Source organism: Ceratotherium simum, chromosome 2, assembly GCF_057802395.1.
Source record: "Ceratotherium simum simum isolate JZ-2026a chromosome 2, ASM5780239v1, whole genome shotgun sequence".
In the NCBI taxonomy this organism is placed as follows: domain Eukaryota; kingdom Metazoa; phylum Chordata; class Mammalia; order Perissodactyla; family Rhinocerotidae; genus Ceratotherium; species Ceratotherium simum.
The window spans coordinates 9,382,674-9,405,733 of NC_141901.1; the positions used below are offsets into that span (position 1 = coordinate 9,382,674).

At 40.7% G+C, this 23,060-nt stretch overlaps 1 protein-coding gene across 1 annotated transcript in view; it reads right to left on the reverse strand.

Moving 5' to 3' along the window:
* Nucleotides 1-2,216: 2,216 nt before the first annotated feature.
* TNFSF4 (TNF superfamily member 4) overlaps nucleotides 2,217-23,060 on the reverse strand; it is a 32,396-nt gene continuing 11,552 nt past the window's right edge. Inside the window, exons 2-4 of the mRNA XM_087437995.1 lie at nucleotides 21,293-21,454; nucleotides 7,088-7,136; nucleotides 2,217-5,549 (exon numbers count right to left, since the gene is read on the reverse strand). Coding sequence (XP_087294121.1) covers nucleotides 5,200-5,549; nucleotides 7,088-7,136; nucleotides 21,293-21,445 — 552 coding nt within the window. The 5' untranslated portion in view covers nucleotides 21,446-21,454 and the 3' untranslated portion in view covers nucleotides 2,217-5,199. The remainder of the gene's footprint in view (nucleotides 5,550-7,087; nucleotides 7,137-21,292; nucleotides 21,455-23,060) is intronic.

Here is a 23,060-nt window from a genome sequence, read left to right on the forward strand (position 1 = left end):
CTCCTATCTTGGAAAATAGAATATGCTCCAATAAAGGAATGAGTGTATGAGTGCCGTAACCACAGTGGAAGCTCCTTGTCCCCAGGAAACACCATGAGAATCTGTACCCCAGGCCTTTGCACATGCTGTTCTTCCCCCCCTATGTTCTCCTTCTCTCTTCTTCTCTAATCTAAATCCTGCAAAGCTCTTCCATTATGCTTCAGTGATCTCTCCACCCCTTAACTCTCACAACTCTGTTATTCATTTGGCACTTACTCTCTGCCTTGTGAAGCAAGTGACTTTTGTACATTAATAATTATTAGGTATTGAGACCAACCATGTTCCAGGCAATATACTAGGTACTCTTATGTTCACAATAACTCAGAATGGATGTATTAATATGCCCACTTTACACATAAGGAAAGTAATATTTAGAGTGGTTTAAAAAAAAGAAAGAATAAAAACTTGCCAAGAGCATCCACTAGTGAATGGCAGAGTCAGGATTTAAAACTAGGCTCCAAACACCATAAGCTTTCCACCATGGAATTCTGCTTCATTTTGTTCATTCATTCATTCATTGAACTAGGGTGTATCATCTTCTTAATATGGCTAGAACTCACGGAGGCATGTAGGCCTGGTGGGAGGTTACTGCAATAGTCTAAAAGAGAGCTAATGAGGAGAAGCCATAGTCCATAGTGCAGCCATAGTCCACAGACTAGTGGGTAGGGACAGGGAGAAGGAGGAAAGTAGGATGACGCTGGGGCTTCTGGCTTCAGGAAGGATTTTGATGCCTTTAACCAACATAGTGAATCAGGAGGAGGACGGGGCTAGGTGAGGAAAAAGACGTTATATTGTGAGCATCCTGAGTAAATGTGCCCATTACATCCACATGGAGCTGCCCAGAGGCAGGGTACCAGTGGTTAAGAGCATGGTCTTTGGTGTCACCTATCCCTGGTCTTGAATCTGAGTGCCACCACTTATTAGCTGCATGCTTTTGGGCAAGTTACTTTACCTCTGAGAGTCTCAGGTTATCTTATGTAAAATAGGAATAATAATACCTACCTCAAAGTGTTGTTAAAAGATAGAATTAAATGATTTATATAAAACGTCTAACGTGATGCCTAGCATAAGTACTTAACAAATGGCATTTTATTACTAATCACACAGATGATTACAATAAGTGTGACACCAGAGTGGAAGACATCTGAGCTGGAGAATAGTTTTAGATATCATTGGTGAATGAGCAGTGGTTGAAGGTATAAGAATCAATGAAATTGGCAAGTGCATAGAGCAGAGATCACAACTCAAATACCCCATTGCCAGGCAGCAAATGAGTGAAGCAGGTTGGTATAAGCGCATTTGCACATTGTCTGAATGGAGGGAACTCTGGGGAAATGGAGAGTACAGTCTCTCTAAAGAAAGAGGCTGCTACTCTGCTTGAGATGATTGTTGCCAGGCCAAAATTAGGCCCAGCATCCCCAGATCTCCTGTTTTGTTTTGTTTTATCAAAAGAAGCCATAAATTTTCCAATGTTTAAATGTTGGCAACTAAATTCAAATTAACAAACAAATTTAACTCATACCTAGTCAAGATTGTGGCTTTTTGGCTGCCAGACTGTGACCTCTGGTGTAGAGAAAGAACAAGGCTGAGGGTAGAGCCCTGAAGATCACCAGCATTAAGGGGTTGGGGGGAGGAAGAAGAGGGGTGAAGGAGACAAAGAAAGGCAGCGAACAGAGGGAAAGAGGAGACCAGAAAGGGGTGAAGTCAAAGAAGCCAGGGAAGAGGAGCATCTCCAGGAGGACAGAGGCACCAACACCATCACAGGTGGCCCAGGGGCCATGGTGGCCAGACTGCACACAAACCCTCTTCTTGAGACTGTAGATGTAATTACTACAAGGGAGAAGGGACATAATACTCAAAGAGATCATCCCAGGAGTAGAAATGAGGTAAGAAGTCCCAAGGGAAAGAAGAATAGTACACAGTAGAATTCTATTTGAATCAGTCTCTTCAACCATGAAGAGGCGCCTTGAGCACATGCAGTGAATGTCTTTCCAAAAGCAAAGATGGACTTTGGTAGCTCACCCACCCCTTGGACATAATTCTGATGACTGAAATTGGAGGCAGATAGGAAACAAGAATGTTTGTCCCATCTTCCCTCATCATGGAATTAGCTGATCAGAGTGAGGAAAGGAAGAGAAAGATAAATAAAAACTCCAACACTCTAACCAGTAGTAAATACTGAGTTGTTTTATTTGTTTCCATGTAAATATCAATATTATTATTAGCTATATTATTAATATCAATATTAATACTCTCTGAGAGCCAGGAAAGCACTAAATACAAAATTATGGTTTAAAATAGGGGACCTGCCCAGTATGCTTAAGAACAAATTATGATTTGGATCAAGATTGGGATCCCTTAAGCCATTCCCTAAATAGGAATCACTAAGTAACAAGTGGTACTGCTTTTGCAGGAATCACCAGGAAGGCTGAGGGAAGATGTTAGCTTGTCCAAAAAAAACAAAAAAAATCCATATACTAAAAGAGAAAGTTACACATCTTGACTCATAGCAACCAGTACATACACATATCATATGTACATTCACAGCACAATGAACATAAGATTCTAAAATGATCACTTAACAAAAGAAGAAAGCAGGATCTAAAAATAGGAAATTATTTGCCCAAGGTCACTTGGCTACTTAGTGACTGGGTCAAAATTAGAATTCCAGGGCTGGCCCCATGGCTTAGCGGTTAAGTGCGCGCGCTCCGCTGCTGGCGGCCCAGGTTCGGATCTCGGCGCGCACCGACACACCGCTTCTCTGGCCATGCTGAGGCCGCGTCCCACATACAGCAACTAGAAGGATGTGCAGCTATGACATACAACTATCTACTGTGGCTTTGGGGGGAAAAAATAAATAAATAAAATCTTCAAAATTAGAATTCCAATCTCCTGACTTCTCATTCAGTTCTCTTTCCACAAAACTCTGTTGTATCCAGAGAAGGGTTAATTATCCCTTTGAAGGAATGACTTGAAAGGGACATCATACATATTTTGATGAGTGGAAGGTGGGGGAATGAGGCTGATGCATGGCAGAAATATCCCTTTGTGGCTGAAGGAGGCCATGTGTACCCTAATGGAGTGGGCATCTGTGAGGAGGGGCCGTGACACCAGAGACAAATGACCCACAGAACAACTATGCTTAGGTCTGGAATGTGCATTTGCAGGAGAAATACAGTCAGAAATCCCAAACTCAAAAAAGTAAACATACGTTTTCTTAAATATTATCTATAGTCATAAACATGTACCTATTAGATATCACTCACTGAGTAACTTTGACTTTGCAGACCATAGTCAATAACAAAGTATACAACACACACACACACACACACACACACATGCACGCATGCACACACACACACGTATTTAAATCCTCTGAGTAGTCAAGGCAGATGTCACAGAATATCTTGCTCAGAACAATTCATGTAAAGCATTAAGCCCAAAACCTGGTCCACAGTAGGCCCTCCATAAATGTTTGCCTATGATTACAATTATGTGAGTGCCTCAGTGGCCGCTCAGAGCTCAGTTACCCTTACCTTACGCACAATTTCTCTTATTTAGCTTCTTTTTATGTAGCATTTTTATTTAGCTTCTCTCCATAACAGATTAAAAGAGAGGAGCAGGAACATAGTTGGAGATAGACAGACACTTAAGAGGAGATGGAAAAATGTGTTAAACAGACAGAAAAAAAATCCAAATGTAATTGAGACCATTTAGTGTAGGGGCAAGCTGCCGCCCACCTTTCTGGAGATCCTGAAGATATCAGTGTATTGTAGCACAATATAATTACTGTAACGACACAAAATCATCCAGAAAGATTCTATGATATGTTGTGCACTCTATTTAAAGTGGAAGGGAAATATTTGCTACCATTAAAAAAATTTTTCTCAAAAATTTGAGAACTAACAAATAATCTGGAAATTTGACTTATGAAAAATCACATTTGTCCACAATGCCATAAGCCTGATACATCAAGGGGGACATTTAAACTAAACATAAGGGGATCTTATTCCCTTAAATCAGCCTTGGTGTTGGCTGATTATTGGTCCTTCTAGTCAGTTATCAATGTGAGATCATATGTGATATTACAGTGTTTCTAGACAGAGATGATTATTCTTCATATGATACAATAGCTTCTCAGGGTCTTTTGACATCAAGTTGCATTTGACAATAGAATCACTTCATTTTTTGAAACTAGCAATGCGGCATATGCGTCCAAGGCATGGGGCTGAGTGTGTATCTCACCATAAGCAGGAGGATGCACAGGTGCTGATTTGCCTGTCCATGGCAAAGAATATGTTTTCCTCCCCAGACTGTTTAAATCCTTATTGACTTTTACCCTGAGAGGTCCAGTTTCATGGCTCTCCTGAGCGATAAATTATCTCACTCTCCCAGATTAGAAAAATCTCTCTCGGTTTTCCTTTGATCACTGAATAGATTTTTCGCAGCATCACATCCCCAGGATGGTTCTTTGGAGGGAAATTTCTATTAAGAACATTTGGAGGCCGTGAAAGCAAAGTGGTAAAGAAAAAAACCCCAGAGCACAGAGTATTCCTTAGCCGGCTACTTCATCAATTCCTGACAGCTGTTCACAAGCTGATTTTCCTTTTGAACTCCACCAAATGAGAGAAGTATTTAGGCAATATGCAAAGTGCAACCAATTTCATCTTGGAGAGGCAGTTTTGGCTGCCAGGGGTTGGTCCACACCACCTTTGGCAGATTTATAACCCCCTCCTTGGTCCTCTTCATTTTGACAATGCCAGATGTCAAATTTCCAGCAAATGGTAGTCAAGTGTCTTTTTCAAAAAAGAAAGTTTATTATAACAATTTCCTGACCAATAGAAACAATGCATCTTAAGGAAGTGGCACCTAGTTTCTCATTCTCACAGAGGTGCCTAATAGGCTTGAGGCAATTGTGAGGGATAAGGGCTAGGTGATTTAGAAGACATGAGGATAAATAAAGTTAACTGGTATGTAAAATATGTTTTAAATATCCCTGAGTGGAGGGGAGAGGGGATCTGCTTCTGGTCACATCCGGTGTGGCCAGATACAGGGGCTGAGCTGGGATGACTCCTCCACTCCCAAGGAAGAATCAGTGTTCTGTTCACCCCCAGCTCAGTGTTCATGCTGGTGCCTGGCTTAGGTGCAGCCATCAGGTCCTCAGTAGGCGCAGAATCCACCAGGATTTTGATGAATAAGAATCAATTCCCCACCATTCACCTGGATGTCATCGCAGGAGGTATTGTGAGTGGTCACATTCAAGTAGACTTTGTCCTTGAAAGCCAGATAGGCCACCACGATGGAGTTGACAGACGTGACCTTGCTCAGGGAGGAGAGGGGTTCCCGACCCTTCCGGTAATGAAGGCTGAGGCTGAGCTCCTGGGAGAAGTAGCCCTTCAGGGAGATGAGATAAAACCCATCACAGTTGATGATGATTGAGTTGTCTTGCACCTTCATGGTTTCATCCTTGTTTGGGGATGTGATGATGAAACCTTTCTCATTCTCACATTCTAAGGAGGGTATGGCAAGAAGAGAAAAAAAAAGAGAATGATTTCTTAGCACAGCATTGGGCAACAACCTTCCAAAATGTCTAGAAACATATGAAGAGGAAGTGATAGGGAGAGATTTTGAGAAGAATGAAAGGAAGAGAGCTTCATGTTTCTACATAGGGTTGGAATCTGCTTTACCTGTGGAATAGAAGAAGAGGCAAGCTAATACTAGTGGCCAAGAGAGTTTGAGATGGGGCTGGGATTCGAGAGCTGAAAGAGTATAGCAATTGGTAGTTGTCACAACAGACCTGTGGCAGGAAATGGAACTTCGAGGTTTCCCTGATTTTTCAAAACCAGGAAGGGTTGGCGATTTCAGTGCTTCTTTTCTTGCTCAGTGGATAGACTAGGGCAAAGCGTGACAGGAGTGCCTTTACCCGGGTCCTGCATACCACCTCCACACAAAGCAATTGCTTCTAACTCTTCCCTATCCTCTCTCCACCCGATCATGAAATGCAAATTTTTCACATGCCCCAGCCATTAGACTTACCAACAGCATTTACCACTGGCCTTTGCCAGCAGTCACTTGAGCTTAATAATTCAGCTATGCACATCCATGGGCTCAGGATGGGCTCAGTAAAATGCAGGTGGAAGGGCTCAAGAACATAGACTTGCTTCTCCAGTCTACCTTTTTATTGCTAGTTTTCCCTGGAAGGTGACTTGGGAAGAGTTGCTGCCACAGGGGGAAGAAAAGGAGGAGGATGCAGAGTGATGGCTTTGGTAGCTTTGTGTGGGGCCATTCCAGGTGTACACCAAAAAGTCTAAATTTCTTTTATTTCCACATCAGCTCCAATATCATTCTGAATGGCCAAGCAACTACATCTCAGACTCCCCACTCTGGCCCATGTCCTTTGGTGAAGGAAAGAAGAGGTCCCCTCTACTGGACACAATTCATTAATTCTTGCTTTGTACCAAGCCCCAGGGGGCATACTTGGAATTGAAAATGAGGACCCCTTATGGAGGGCAAGATATACTTTATTCAGGCTCAGGAGAACTTAATAAACAAACGAATATCCATATAAAAGAGGTGGTTGTCCAATCATTAATCATGGATCCAAATAATGCTCTCCTAGTAGTTAAAGTATCACCTTGCCTTCATATCTGGGGCCTCCTCCAACTCCCATTAAGGTAAAATCTTGTCCTATGATAGAATTAGTGGGAGATGACGTGTCTTACAGTCAGACAGACTTGTAAGAAGTAAAGCCTTGGTTTCCTTACCTGAAAAATGAGAATAATTCCTACTCAAAGGGTTCCTGGAAGGATTAAGTGAGGCATATAAAGTAATTAGTACAATGACAAGTACATATTGGGTAACTAATTACTCCCCTTTTCTTCTTTATACACCTTTTTTGTCCCTAATGAAAATAATATGCAGGTTCCAACAATTCCAGGATTTAATGCTTCCCTAAGGAAAAGGAGAGATCTTGTGTTCTAGAGAAAATTAAGAGCCTAGAGAGATTCTTTTTAAAACATGAATCAATTAAACTTTTAACAATACTTACTGGTAAACTGTACTCTGATACTTTGTATTGGAGGATACTGAGGTGGCCCCTGAAGGAAGAAAAAGGATATATTTTTAGAAAAAAAAAAAAAAGTGAACCAATGGAATTGACAAGTCATGTCCTGTCAAGCAGGAATGCAGTAGCCTAAAGACGGAATAACTTTACAAGAGACTTGGTCTTTTTCTGTGAAGATTAGACCCAGACTTCCTACTTGCCTCTCTTGCTTTTCTATAACATCTCTTAAGATAAGTTAGGAGTATTCTGCTCTTTGATCAAGCATCTAAGATCTGTCCCCATTTCTGCCAAACTCTTCTTTGGTATGTTGTTTTGGCTCATTGAGCCCCAATTTCCCATTTTGGATAAGAGAACATTTAATGGTCATCTTGTTAAGAAACCCATTCAGTCATAGAGATCCCATCATGGAGAATGTTGTGACCAATCAATCTATCATTGCCCCAGACTCCCAGAGTACACTGGGAGTGAATTCTAGAAGCTTCCTGGCTGCTTGCTCTTTCACTGTAAAAGTGTCCTATTTTCAGGGCATACCGGCAATAAAAACTGGTCTAATCCTTCAGAGTTCAGTATATTTGAGTGTAGTTTTTTTAACATTGAGTTTTTAACAGCTTGAAAAATATAACTTGAACCAATTGTGTATTCAACAGCAAGAAAGAAGTAAAGCAATGAAGAAAGGAAGCCTGGTAGATAAAATGTCTAGAGTAATTTGGTGGTTAAAAGAACAAAGAAGTTCAGTATGGAGCAAACTCCAAAATATATTAAGTGAAAAAAGCAAAGGGCAGAATCCTGTATAAAGTAGATTGCCATTTGTGTTAAAAAATGATAATAATGCTCGCATGGGCATTGAATTTATCTGAAAGAATACCCAAGGAACTGGTCACAAATGTTGCCTCTGGAGAAAAGAATTGGAAGCCTGAGGTCAGGAGTGGGAAGGACTCTTACTTTTCATAGTCTACTTTTTTATGTATTTTAAGCTTTGTACCACATGCTTCTATAACCTACTAAAAGAAAAATCCGAAAAAAAATGCCCAGTGTGCCTGCCAAGAACAACAGCTCTTCCCACAACATTATTTTTGGCAAGATGTCCTGATCAAAGGTGTGGGGAGGGATTTGTTTTCATACCCTGGGAAGTGGAATCCCTGCTTCCCACTCTTCTGGCACACTAGTGGCTGTAGTCAAGCAGATTCCACTGGGGACTGCTCACAGATGAGGAATCCCCTACTTCCCTTATAAGTATAATCACAAGGCTTACTAAGCTGAAACCAACAGGCAGCAGAAGAAGGAGGGAGATCCTTTCTGAGCCCTGCCAGTGGCTGGTCCTCAGAGGCAGTATTAGTTCAGTGGTGAGCACATGGAGAGTGGTGTTGACTCGGGTTGACTTGAGTCTTTGACTCTCCCCTCTGTAAACTGATTGAGATGGCTTAATCAGTGTCCTTTGTGCTTAAGGCACTGTTCTGGAAGAAGGCCCTTCAAAAGGCATATTACCCTCCCACCATAATCCCCTGGGTAAATAAATGCCCCCACTGCTCTCCTGGCCAGCTGTCCCCAGCCTGAATGCCACATTCATGTTAAAGTCAGCAGCAGCCTGTGGAGTAGCACAAAGAGTGCAGGACTCAGCATGTAGCAACCCCGATTCTAATGCCAGCCAGGCAGGTACGATGTCATTTTGGCAAGTTTCATAACTTCCCTAGACATCAGTTTTCTCATCTTTAAAAATACCTGGAAGAACACAGGCACCCCTTTCAGCACTAACTGTCCATGATTTAGATTTTAAAAACTGCAACTCTAAGTCAATTCTAATAAGAGAGAAAAACATGAAGCCTCCTCATCCCCAAATTTATGTCAAGCTCTCTGATCTAAAAGCCTTCATGATTTGATTATTTGACTGGCTTTGCAAAATCTCCAAAAGGTTTCTGTGAATCAAAGAAATTTCCCAACATTTTGAAGTGCCCTGATGAAGCAGTAGTGGTAGTGACCAAGAGGACATTCTCTGAGACCAAGATGCTGACAGGCAGCAAGCAAAGCACACATGACTTCCTCTCTTGGGTAAATCGACTGGAACTCCAGACTCAGGCTTTTTCTTCCTTCTCCTAAAGGTTACCCAGCATTAGAAATCTGCATATTCTCAGAAGTCCCTTACCAGCATCAATACCATCAAGGATCTGGTCTTCATGATAAAGGTTGCCAGAAAACAATCAGAAGATATTTATTTTACCCACATGCACAAATATGGTCTTTTTTATAGCAAGAAAAGCAAAATCCTCAGATCTTCTCCAGATACTAAAAGAAAATGGAAAATATCAAAGCCCAGAGGCTTTCCATGTAAGGACAAGCTATAGAATAAAAGCTCCTTCAGTCTGGAAAATCTGAAGAACTCATCCCATCCTCAAAGGTGAAATGCAAACTCCTGTAAGTCTACACACCAGAATCAACATACAGCCTTGAAGTTTGAATGAGATGGTCTCAGAAGCATGAGTATAAAAGAAGTCATCTTCTAGTTGAACCTTATATTTTACAGATGAAGAAACTGAGTCCCTCAGAAGTGAAGTGATTCAACTCCTGCCCTCTGATCCAGTACAATATTCATTAAAGCACACAAGCAGGTTTTTTTCTCCTCGTGCAAATTTCAAGTGAGGAGAAACTGCTATGAAGATTTCATTAGTGTTCCATTTCTTGTGTCCACTTAGGTGCCAAGCTTAGAGGAAAGTAGAAGTTGCCACACACAGCAGATTGGCAGGGTGGTGGTCTCACATGAGACTGCATGGGGAGAGCCCAGAGTTCAGGCTTCCCTCCTGGGTTTGAGGGCTGTCATAAGTGAAGCCAAGAAAACAAGAACAACAGAGCACCCAGTAGGCAGTTGATATATGGGCTATTTGACAAACTGACTGAATAACACACGCATGTCATGCCAAGGAGCAGCTGATGATGCAGAGGGAAGGTCTGCCAGCCCAGTGGTTCTCAAACTCTAACGCGCATTAGAATCACCTAGGAAATTTGTAAAAATGTGCAGATGGCCAGCTTATCCAAGACTTATTTAAAGACTCTGATTCAAAAGGTCTGGGTGGACCCAGGAATTTGTATCTTTACAAGCATCCAAGCTTCAGGATTTGAAAATTACTACACTAAACTGTGACCTTCTGAAGACCTAAATCCAGAGAATGTATCCTCAACCATGCCCTTGGCAAAAAGCATGACTGACTCAAAGCTGGTGCTTAAGAAATGTTTGCTCTACTGTTAAGTATTATTCAGTAGTTGGTTGAATAATATGATTATCGTATTATTTGGTGGTTTGAAACAGCATCAATAATTATCGAGTACCTGCTATGTGGCAGGCATTACATTCAAGTCTGGGAACACAAAAGGATAGAACATACATTCCTTATTTTTGACAAACTCATATGCCAGTTGGGGAAATAGTGCTTCTACATAAAACCTTTGAGAAACACCTATAGGCAATGTATGCCATAAGGTTCCAGAAAACACGAAAATCATTGCAGGCTTTGGCAGCTCAAGGAGGAAAGACTTGGACTTAGGTCTTGAAAGAGAGAGAGAACTCTAATAAGCAAAAGACATTGTATGGAAGAAAGGTCTAGAAATGAGACTGTTCTCTGTGTATTCAAGAAAAAGAATATAAACTTATTGAGAACTTACAACATGCCATGCACTGTGTTATTCTTTTTCAAATTCATTACCTTATTTGCTGCTCAAAATAATCCTATGAAGTAGGAACAATAATTACCCATGTTTTACAGGCAGGAAAATGAGAATCAGTGCTGTTAAAAACTTACTCAGGAATAAACAGATATTAACTTGAGTTTGATTGAACCCCAAGTTCATGATAATATAACTTCACTATCTTAAGAGTGAAGAGCCCTTAGGAAAGCATTTGTCTGAGGATCCAAGATTAATTTCAATTATTTTCATCATCGATACTGAACAAGATTAAAATATTAGTTTTTAGATAGTTGTCAGAGTATTCAGATATGTCTCAAAATACCCAGAAGCTCTCCAGAAAAGAGCTCTCAGCCAACCCTACAAGGTTGTCTGTGTAGTACAAGTTGGCAAAATCTTTAGCTGATTAGGTGCAACTATTCTGGCAAAGAGCTGCAGGCCCATGGATAACTACAAAGTAGGCAGCAAGCAGGTGCTGCAAAGAAGAGTCTGAATTAGGTCCTTTCCTGGCCTCTCTCTGCACTTTGATCACTGAGCTGTCTAAGAACACAGATGGGAAATGTCTGATGTCTAGCGTTTACCCAGAAGCCTGTACCCTGTTCCCAAAAAAGTGATGCTTGTTTCAATAGCTCCTCTTTGGAGAGTGTAAGTTTCTAATTCTGACAGATGTGGCATGAGGCTGCCAACCTTATACTCATTTGGCATTTGTCCTGGAGGTGTATCTGTGGCAGGAGGGAAGGATGCTCATCAAGTATGAAACCAGGATGTGGGCTCTGCATTCACTATGTGGGCCTTGCCCTTCCTCACTCGATACCAGGCCATACCATAGTATGAAGATCTTAGGTGGGAGTAGGATGGGGTGTGAGCCAGTGGAGGATGGTGGGGAAAGAGATCTGTGACGGGGACTCCCCAGTTCACTATCCCACATCTTTTGAGATATGAACCTCTCCTCCCCCCACCCCGGGCTTCATGTCAATCAGAGGAGACCTGAGAGATCATGAAAGCATGACCTCACAAGCTCTCAGGGTGTGTCTCCAGGAGCCTCTGAAGACGAAGATGGAATTTTCCATATTACCCATTACAGTAGGCGGGAAAGGTAGACTCTCATCCTGATGGACTTAGTTTGTAATCAGTGCAAACAGCCTCCTTACAAAGGGAAAGCCCCCCACTTCTGATCAGGAAAGTTCAGATCCCCACTCAGAGAAAGGAAGAGTAATAATGGGCAAAAACTGGTTCTTTGGCCACAGGGTCTTCCACATTCAGCAAACCTTATCCCAAAAGCTACATTTCTTAGAGATGAAGATGTGTAGCTTTGAAAAATTTGTTGAATAAAGAGTCTACTGGGATTTAATGAACACAAACAAAAGCTATATTAATTGTCATCCAAAATCTTCTTTCTCCATCACCACCCTTCACCATCGCTGCCCGCACCTTTTTGCTGCAATCTCTCTTAACCTTCACTCTCCTCTCTACTACACAGCCCATGTGATATCCCCATATAGCCTCCTCTCTCTAACCACTTACACTCTTCTTGTCAAATTTACTTAGTAATGGCTATCCCTCAGAAGGACCTCTGTTACTGACCCTCTCCTCTCTATCTCAGAGAACAAGAACTGAGGTTTCATTGCCCTGAATGCTTAGTAATTAACAGATTCCTAAGAGGAATCTCAGGTATTCAGGTAAGCAACCAAATGAACCAAAAGCATCCATGTGACATGAGCACACCTTCAATATTATGTGACTGACTTAAGGCAACCAACTCATTATAGCCTCAAGGGGAAGATTTTCTTATATCTGGGTTTCCCTTTCCACATTAACCCAAAGACCTCAAAGTAGACTGACAGAGGGATCTGCCAAAACGTTTCTAAGAACTTGCTTCCTCACCTCAGTGATTGGGTAAGTCTCCACCATAATACTCTTGTAGCAGCTTAGTCTCTAAGCAACTGGAAGGGTCAATTTACAATGTACCCACTGCATTACCATAAATCCTACAATGCCTCAAACATAATGGCATTCAGTAAACAAATATTTGCTATGCTAAGGTGGAACTTAGCCCCTTAGACTATCCCAGATCTTAGCTAATGGCTGCATAATCACATAATATCTGACATTGGCTCTATCCAACACCATACATTGCTCAAGTTTTGAAATTGCTCCATTCACCCTTGAGCACAAATGGAGTAGCAGAATTATTATAATCAGTATTTTTCTATTTGAAGTCACTCCTTCCCCATCTCATTTGCTACATAAAAAGGAGGGACCATTGCCTTAGGAAGGCAACCTAGTAGCACGGACAAGGCATTGGGCTGAGAATAGGGACACCTGGGTTGTGGTCTTAGGCCAGAACTAGCCCTTTCCCTCCCTCAGTTTCTAATTTCCTCATCTTGATGTCCAACCCCAATTAGATGGTGGAATAAGCAGTGTCTAAGGACGCTTCCATATCAGAGATTAGGTAAATCACAACATTCAAAAGAGAAATCCCAAGGGATTGGGTGATAAGAAGACCTTTTGAACAGAAGATCCTTTCAACATGATAAACCCCTCTGCTCTGACAAAAGCAGCAGGCCTCCTCCCCAAGCGGCTCCCTTTGATGGTTAATGAGCAGTCAAGAGTATCTCTAGGACTGTTCATGCAATGAAGCCCTTAGCCTCATTTGCATGAGGCTAGATAATCATCAACTTCACACTTGTACTCTAGCGTGAACTGAGATTGGTGACTGTAAAAATCATCACAGAATGGCAGTGGGATGATGATGGTGGTGGTGACAACAACAATGACATTTTAAACTAAAGCCTTCCTATTAATTAATCGAAGAGAAACAAAGCACCTAATGCAGAAGAAAAGTACATTCACTGAATAATTCCAGTCAAGAAAGTAGGTACTGAAGCTGGTAGATAGCTTTCTGTGAAACTTCTTACTGGAGAATTGTACCCTACTTGGTTATCCAGTACTTATCACACACTATGTTATTGCTTCTTTAACCATCCTCTTTCCCCACTGGGTTGGAGACTATGGGAGCACAGGGAAGACCATGTCTTGCTCATCACTGTTTCCTCAGTGTCTGACAGGTAACTGACGCTCCATAGATATTGTTGAATGAGTAAATGAATAAATGGTTTGTACTGAGTTGAATGGTGTCTCCCCAAAATTCATGTCCACCTGGAAATACGGTATGTGACTTTCTTTGGAAATATGGTCTTTGCAAATGTAATTAGTTAAGTTAACATAAGGTCAACTAGAGTAGGGTGGGCCCTAAACCCAATATGACTGGTGTTCTTCAAAGGAGACGAGAGGACACAGGGATACACACAGGGAAGATGGTCATGTGAAGATGGAGGCGGAGCTTGTGGTGATGCAACTAGAAGCCAACGAACACCGAGGACTGCTGGGAGCCACCAGAAGCCAGCAAGAGCCGAGGAAGGACCCTTCCCTAGAGCCTTCGGAGGGAGCACGGCCCTGCCAACACTTTGATTTTGAACTTCTATCCTCTAGAACTGTGGGAGAATAAAGTTCTTTTGTCTTAAGGCATTCAGTTTGTGGTCATTTGTTATGGCAGCCCTATGAAACTAATATGTGGTTGAACGGGTATTTTTAAATAATGTGCAAATCACACTATCACACTAAAGTAGATCTTTGAATAAGAGTCTCATAGAACCAGAAAGGCCTGGGGAGATTATATAGTCTAATCTTCTTACTGCTTTAAAAAAAAAAAAAAAGACAGAGAGAAATAAGGCTCAGAGAAAATAAACGATGAGTTAGTGCCCAAATCCAGGTCCCTTTTCCCTTCTATGAATATATCACACATGCAAGGCTCTGTTTTAGAATAAATAACCTATAAGTTACTAAGTGATTGTTAAAGCTTCATTGATCATGTTATCTACATTTGTGTAAGTAGATTTAAATTCCTTTAGAAAGGAATCTTTCCTCCCTCTACACCAGATCACAGATCTTTCCCTCAATTTTTCTTCAAAAACAACTAACGCCAGAAAAGAAAACAAATTTTTAAAAAGCCAGCAATAATTCTTAAAGCTAAGAGTCATGAAGTCATGGCCAAGTGTAATGGAAAGAGACAGGAGTAGAATTTAGATCTCGTCTTAAGTTCTAACTCTGACCTTTCTATCTAAACCTAGGCAAGTCTCTAAGCCCTCAAATTTCCTCATTGTAAAACTGCACACAAATATGTATCTTCTTCCATGGTTGTAGCGAAGAAGTGAGGACAAAAGTAGGGAAAAGATCTGCAAAAACAAGGGACTGTTATTGCAAGTAGCACCAGCAGTGATACCCCTCAGTTATCCCCCCAAAAAGAGCTTCCAGTTCCCAGTCTTCGTCGTACCATATACAGGGCCAGATTAAGACTTTTAGGGGCTTGGAAGTTCAAAACCCAACACACAAGTAATTCAAAATATATTTTATATTACTGAACCGTAAAATACATGTGTTACAACTTATTTTATAACCCAACATATTTTCTCTTACTGACTATTTTGATCCTTGTTTATAGTTTTTTGTAATATTGTCATTTTCATCGTGACCTTCATTGACGGTTTCTCTGGTTCTCTAGGTTCATGCTGCGGCTACTGACAGGGAAGCCCAGCCCTGAGGGTACATCACTTAAACTCACTGGACCTCTCAGTTCCCCACAGATACAATGCAACATTTTGGGAATGAAGGTTTTCTATCCACAAGTTCTTATTAAATTAGTATTGGAAGAATTCAAGTTTGGATCTATTTGTCTATTTTTCTGTCAGAGTGTGTTCTTAAATTGCATTTACAAGTTGTCAAAGCTAGACAAATTTACACAAATTAATAATCCACCTAAGGTGCATTTCAGAATGAGAGGTCTGCTGAAAAGAAAAAACAATTTTAATTATGTCAGTCATATCCCAATGTTCCCAGTATTGTGAACTAGACCGCATGCCTCTTCTAAATATAATTTTCTGCCCTATTTGTCAGTCAGGTCATTGGAGAATTAGATGCAATATATCAAAGTGGGAGGAAATGGAACCAGCCTGGGCCATGTGTTCTAAGTGTGTCACTTTAGATCTCTGAACCACTTTCAGACTACTGAACCTAAAAATAGTTTATACTCTTATAAATTCTCCCCTTCCTTTCTCCTTTGTTGTCTAATGCAGCCATGAGCTGTTAATTAGAAATCTATGTTCAAAAATGCTAGAATTATTCCAAGGGTTTTTTTTTTTTCAATCCTAAAAATTACAGTAGGGAAGTCAAGGTCCACGAAGTTAAAGTTAACCTTAACTATGATATGCTTTCTGAGGTTTGAGTCATGGGGTGTATGTGTACGTGCTACAGGGTAAACATTTTAGTAGTGGTATACTTATAGAAGCATTTCACGAATAATCATCTCAGCATTTACAAAGCTCTGTAACACAACATTTGCTCCTTACAACAACCAAGTTACAATTTTGGAAATGATTAAATTGACACTCAGGGAATTTACCCAGAGTCATGAAGCTAAGACTGGACTGAACCAGAATCTTCTAGTTCCTGGTCCAGCATACTCTTTTCTGCACCCCAATAACTCCCCCAAAAGTTTGAAAAGATGTTTTGTATTTTTGTATAAGAAAGTGTTTTAATTCCTTCATTTGAAAAGATATGGATATGAAAAGTTTGGGTGGCTAAACAAAATACACAAGCCTTAGGATGTTGGAGAATAAATTTCATCTTAATGCTACCATACATTTCATCTGTGACTGTGGGAAATAACCTTTCTACTTTGTAACTCCGTTGTTTCTTTTCACTGGAGAAATAGTAATGACATCCTACAAGGCTCCTCTAACATAAATGACTCCAGAAGATTAACATTCATTTTCCATGAATGGAGAATCCCTGAAGTGGGTGGAAAGCTGCAGTCCTTTGAGATTCTGCACAAAAGTACTTGCTATTAAAAAAAAATTGGAAGGGCAGGGTTGGGTCAGCCTCTAGGCAAGGCTGGGTCTACTCAGTGCTCTCAGCTAGGGGCTGAGGTCAGAGAAAAGAAATCAGGAGATCATATTCCTAGATCTATACCAGGAGCCTTTCTGCTCTCTTCCCAACTCTCATCTGTGTGTGTATATTTGTTTCTATATGTGTGTACATATGTGACAGTGTGGCATTTTCCAGCATGATCCCTGTCCAAATTATTCTGTCCTAATTTGAGTACTTGGGTCAGAATGTATATCTAAATTTTTCATTTAGAATATATCATCACTGTGTAAATAGTGAACAATATTAGACCCCCCTGATGTTGTTCATCCTCTTACATGTGAATCAGCACTTGGCTTCCTGAGAAAAGTTTTCTAATTTTAACTGCTCAGGAAAAGAGTCAGCTCTCTTCAAGATATCTGAGCACGGTTAGTTTTACTGTGGTGCCCCCTAGTGCTCCATGAGATTAGATTTACTTTCTATATTTGCCAATATGTGGACCACATAAGAGAAGAGAAATTTGGAGAAGGAACAATTTTGGTAATTTTTCCTGTATTTTCTTGTGTATAGAATGGAATGAAGTGCATTCCCTTAGCATGAGTCACAAGATCCTTTGTGATCTGCCCCTGCCTAGATTTGCAGCCTCATCTTCTGCCACTTTCCCCTATGAACACTCAACTTCAACCATTATGAACAACTTGCTACTTTACCTAGAAAGCTTTCTGCCCCCTACCCAACGACCATGATCCCTCTTGTCTATTTAAAGAATTTCACTTCTTCTAATATCAGCTGAAGCATTACCTCCTCCCCCAGCGTTTACCCTCTCTTAGTGTGTTTTCCTAACTGTAAACAGACTATATCTAACGCCTGCTCAAAAATCCAATGATTCTATGTGTTTTTATTAGTACCTCCTTGAAGAGCTTCAAAACACTTAATGACAAATCAATTCAATGTTTCAGATGCTTCTTTTTAATTCCCATAGACTTTCTTATGAAATGCAAATTCTATGGCATTGAAAATCATTTATTTGCCTGTCTGTCATAAAAAAAGAATCTCTAAAAAACTTGTTCAATTACGTGGGGACACATTTAAATTGAGTTAATCTGAGACAAGATTTTTCAGACAAAAATGCCTCTTTTTCTTCCTAAGTGATACAAAGAAAAGTCCAAGTTACAGCCTGAAACTTCATCAAGAAAGTGTGAATTCTAATTCTGGCCATCGTTGATACAGAACTGGTCAGCTCACTTTCAGAGTACCTCCACTTCTGCTTTTCCCAGCGGTAAAGATGATAAGAATGTAAACCTTTAACTGCGGGATTGGCTGAAAAATTATCACTAAAACCCCTCACATCTATAAAGTGCTAATGATAAGATGATACAAATCTTGGGAGACCCCAGCTTCAATAGCCCTGAGACACATGGATATAATTTACAAAAGCTTCTCACTTTATTGGTAGCTTTTTTCTGCCATTGTTCCCAGCTGAAGTTACAGGTAGGACTGGAAGCCTGCCGCTTTAAACGGCAGCCCCAATAAATATCGAAATAGTGTGTATTGTTTTTGGTAACAGAATCACTCAACTTTATAACTTGTATCATAGATATTCTCCTAGGGCATCCACTTCTTTGTCCTTTCTAAATAAAGTCTTTTGCTAACCCAGAATAGGTTATTTAGATATGAACACAGTATATAAATAAGTGTGGATTACAAATATATGTGCAAATTTGATTCCCCCAGCCCCATCCTAAGAACCAGGAAATCCATAAGTTTAGACACAAAAATTTGTTTGCTTATATTTTGTATTTCTCAAATCCTCATAGCCATTCTAAGAATGTATATAAACTACATACTCACAGGATATTGAACTGGAAGAGATCTTTCTGATCATTTGATCCAAGTGCCTCATGTTACAGGTGAGAAAATCAAAGCCCAAAGAGGGAAGTGAATTATATGAGGAGTGGGTAAGGTCTATCTTTTTGTCTGGCATCTCAAAAATGAAAACTACTGCTTTCCACATAAGTAAATAAAACTTAATCGAGTGGTGAGAAAACAAAAGTTACCTAAATAAACTTGATTGAAGAGAAAGTTAAGGCCCAACTCGACTAAATGGAGTTTAATGGTTACATCTGTACTTTTCACAGAGCCAGCCACATAGCCAATTGTTTTATAAGGCTAAAAATTAAATCTAAGAAATAAGGAAAAATCATGATCATTTGCCAAATATCTTTCTCCTACAATAAAAGAGATCCAATTTAACTGGGTAAATGATGAGCATTTCAGCTCTATGTCACCCCCGATATACATCACTGTAATAGTATGTCTTATGAAAGTAGAGGTTTGATTTGCATCACCACCTACCCCAACCTTCAACCAAAATTCCAAACAACCTTATCAATGGGTATAGAAAGGCTACCAGTCTATGAACCTTTTACAATGGCAACTCTACACTTTTCTCTCTCAATATCTCTTAATCTCATTCTCTCTCTCTCTCACACACACGCGTGCGCGCGCACACACACACTCATACACACACACACTGCTGCCACCCCTGCCTTCACCACCATTTGATCAAGTTCCAGGGAGAACACGCATGACCTTGCTATGCTATCCTTCCTCCTGATAAAGTCTATGAGATTAAATGTAGAACCCATTGTGCTGCCCTGGGTCCTATAACAGTTAAGAAATTAAGTTAGCTAAAACAGTCTAGCTAGAAATAAGAAAAAAATTTAAAGTTAATGTCAAGTGAAAAATTGCAAATATCTGTGCCAAAAAAATTCTGTATCCAGAGTATATGAGAGCATGTTTCTTGAGCAAACAGCTCTAATGTACCTCCTATGTCTTTGCTTCCATTTCTGTGCCAGGACCAGAAAAAGCTAATTCTCTCCCAGAGATCAGCTCACTGTGAATTCTAGTGTCCTGGAAACCTGCCCTCAGCCTTCCTTTCAGGCTCTGTCAGAGTTGCTGGGTGACTTGCCAGAAAGGACCCCTCTCCTTCTCAGTGTCCCCCAGGTATCGACAGTCCAGGCGGCCCTGCCACACGCTGACTATACATCTGTTTTACCTTTTGCTCTGTCCTGCTCAGAGCCCCAGTGCATTTGTTGAGCCTTGCCGGGGGCCATCTGTCCTGTCTTTTAATCATCCCACGGTGTAAGGAAACATGTAACACTGTGGTTGTTTGAGAAAGCACTCTCAGGGCTCCCAGACCTGGTGAAGACATTCAGTTGTTCTATTTTTGGTCACTCTCATTGTTTTCTTCTCGGAAGAGCCTAATTCCGGTCTACGTCTTGGGCATCCTGCCATGGACACATTGCTCCTCCCCCGCACCTTCTCCCCAAATCGCCTACTCTAACGTCACCCAAAGGGTTCTACACAGAGAAGGAAGCGCGTGGCATGATGAAGAGAGTGCAGGTGTGTTGTTGTGCTCACTGGTCTGCAGACTAGAGCATGACACCGGCTACACTTCTGGAATTTGGGGACACGAGCCCTCTCTGCGGTACAGTGATCACAACCACACTCCCACCAGCCTCTGTGCACCAAAAACCCCCATTTCCTGTAGGCAAAGACAAGCCCAGGCATTGGCTAGGACTCGGCTCATCTTATCCTGGTCTAATTTGAGGTACCCAGTCTCTGACATGGCCATCAGAAATAAAAGTTCCTATTGTATGACCTTTACCAGGGAGAGACTTTTCCAACACAAAGCAAACCACCAGGAAACAAGAATTAATCACGCTAGCCCCAACAAGGGAACATGGCGAGACTATATATTTATTTTCTTTTCAGTGGAGTCTCCTGCAGTCAAGAACATCCTTAGAGACCTAATTATATTTGTAGATATGAACAAGTAAATAAGAAAAAATAATGTAAAAGGGACCAGAATAAAGAGAAGGAAAAATGGAAAAAGTATCTTCATTAAGTGGGGGAAATACTAGAAGGATGATTATCCACCACATAATGTCTTGGACAAAGTGAAAAAAAGACAAAGGATGTGTGTAAGTTGTGATTGGTAGAGAAAGACTGTGAGAAACAATATCTGATTAAGTTGTTGGGGTGAATGTTTGGCCATGTGGGCATATGCACGTGAACACACACATCTCTGCCCTTAAAATACACTGGTTCGCTATTTGAAAGAACTTAATATTGATACCTTTGGCATCCTTCTAAAAGCAAATCTCCTTGCGTCTCTATGGGGTTCATGAATACAATGGGAAAGTGAACTGGTCTCTTTCTTATTTCCTTTTTATAACAATTCTCTGATCAGACGTTTACCAGCAGAATGGGTAAACCAAGTACATCAGTGACTCAAAGCTTCAAAGTGACAGCTCATAAAGGAGTACCAGGATTCTTGCATTGCAAAGAAAAGGAGAATCATCCAGAAGCAGCACACCTCCCCTACCTCTCCTGTGCCCCACCACTACCACTGCTGAAAAGAAGGAAGGAAAAGAGAGACAGGAGAGTATGTGACCACACTTTACAATTGCTGAGGGGAAAAAAAAACTCAACGATTTTGGCATCAGATTATTTCCAAGTGACTGTTTGCAGCTGTTGGAGCTGCCATCAGCATGAGCTGGAGGCAACAGAGTGCCCAGTGGTGCATCTTACCTGAGAAGCGTAGAAGTGCAGGCAGATGTAGGTGAGACACAGAAGCAGCCCCAGCCCCTGAATGACGGAGGCCACCAGCAATAGCTTGTTCCTCTGGAATCTCCGCCCCGGCACGTTTCCCACGTTCTCCTCCGGGGGTTGGACCCCTTCCATCTTCACAATCTGGATACAGGGACGATGAAAACTGTGGCAAAGGGGAACCTGAGAGAGGACTGATCTCTTCCCCACAAAAAGGACTTGAAGGCAAAACAAGCGTAATAATTAGAAAATACACAGAGGTCCCAGGACCAAAGGGCGATTGAAAGAGCAGAGCGGATTCTCTCAGTTTTAATGCTGCAGCTTTTGCAGGCAGGCGGGGGAACTTCTTTGTGACTAATCTGAATTTCCCCTTTACTTTCTTTCTTTTTTTTTTCTCTGGGCTAACAGGGAGTTGTTTTTGTGGCATTCCAGTTCTGATTTGAGTGACTGTGAAATGACAGTCATAAAAGTGTGCTATTTTCTTAATTTCTCATTGCACCAGTAACCAAATTGTGGGTCACTTGATAAAGATAAAAATCATCATCCGTTGATGTAGGAGCTTGGCTATCCCTTCCCCGAGGTGTCTTAAATCGTAGAAGAGACTTAAGGAAAATGCTGGCCTTAAGTTCTTGTCTGTACTTTAGTAGGTAACTAAGCATAGAACTCATTCTATAGATTAAGAAGAAAAAAAAAGCACATACAGACCATCCTTGGGGTGAAAAAGAGAAAAGAAGAAAATAGGATGGTGGGTCATGTAGAAATAAAGGAGTGAGATCCTCTAGTTTTAGTCCATTACATTATAATAAATAAATTGGTATATATTGGGCATCGACTATACGTCAGATGCTGTGTGGACAGCCTTACAATCTTATTCTCATTTAATCCTTTGAGGCAAGTTTAGTAAATACTTATATGATTAATTTTAAGCATAGCAGAAAAGGAGCAGAAGAGTGTCCTGTCTTTTTCCCCTTCCCTCCACTTTACATTTTCCCCATGCATAATTTTTGCATGAATGAACAAATGAATAGATTGAAGTATGCTTTGAAGGTTGTTCCTTTCTTTGAGGTCGGGGCGGACTCAGAACTTGGAAAGTAACAGTATTCTACCAATAAACAGACACTACTTACCCTTTACCACTGAAATAAATGATAAAATTATTTATAATGTCAAGTTCAATTGGAAAAATATTTACTGAGTACATAGTAAGCCCAGTGCTGTACTGGTCGACATAGGGATAGTGGGAGGGGCTGTTTAAGATAGTATTCTGTCTCTTCCGTGGGAAGGTATGTCTCTCTGAGCTCCCCATCAGCCACTCAACAGATATTTAAAGAAAGAAAGGAGGGAGGAATATTTTGATATCAACAGTATGAGATGTTGTATGCAACTTAATTTTATAGAAAATGGCTATGAGGCATATTCAAAAGAAAAACAGTTTGTGAGAAATGGAAAGTACATTTATTATTATAGTATTAATCAATTAAAATATGAATTAATACTCTCATTATAATCATTATGCCTTGCATTTAGAGAACATACCAGTCTTCAGAAGTTCAAGTTTTTGTCTGAAAGATAAGGTAACTCAGATACTCTATTATAGACTCCAAGCCAAAAGTAGAAATCAGTTCATCTAAATTTATCTCTAGATAGTTATTCCCATGAGCAAAGTATGTGTAACATACAGGGTGTGGAGAAAAATTATTAAGAGAAAAATCAGTGTGTAGAGCCCAATTCTTGTGTAATAGTTAATAGT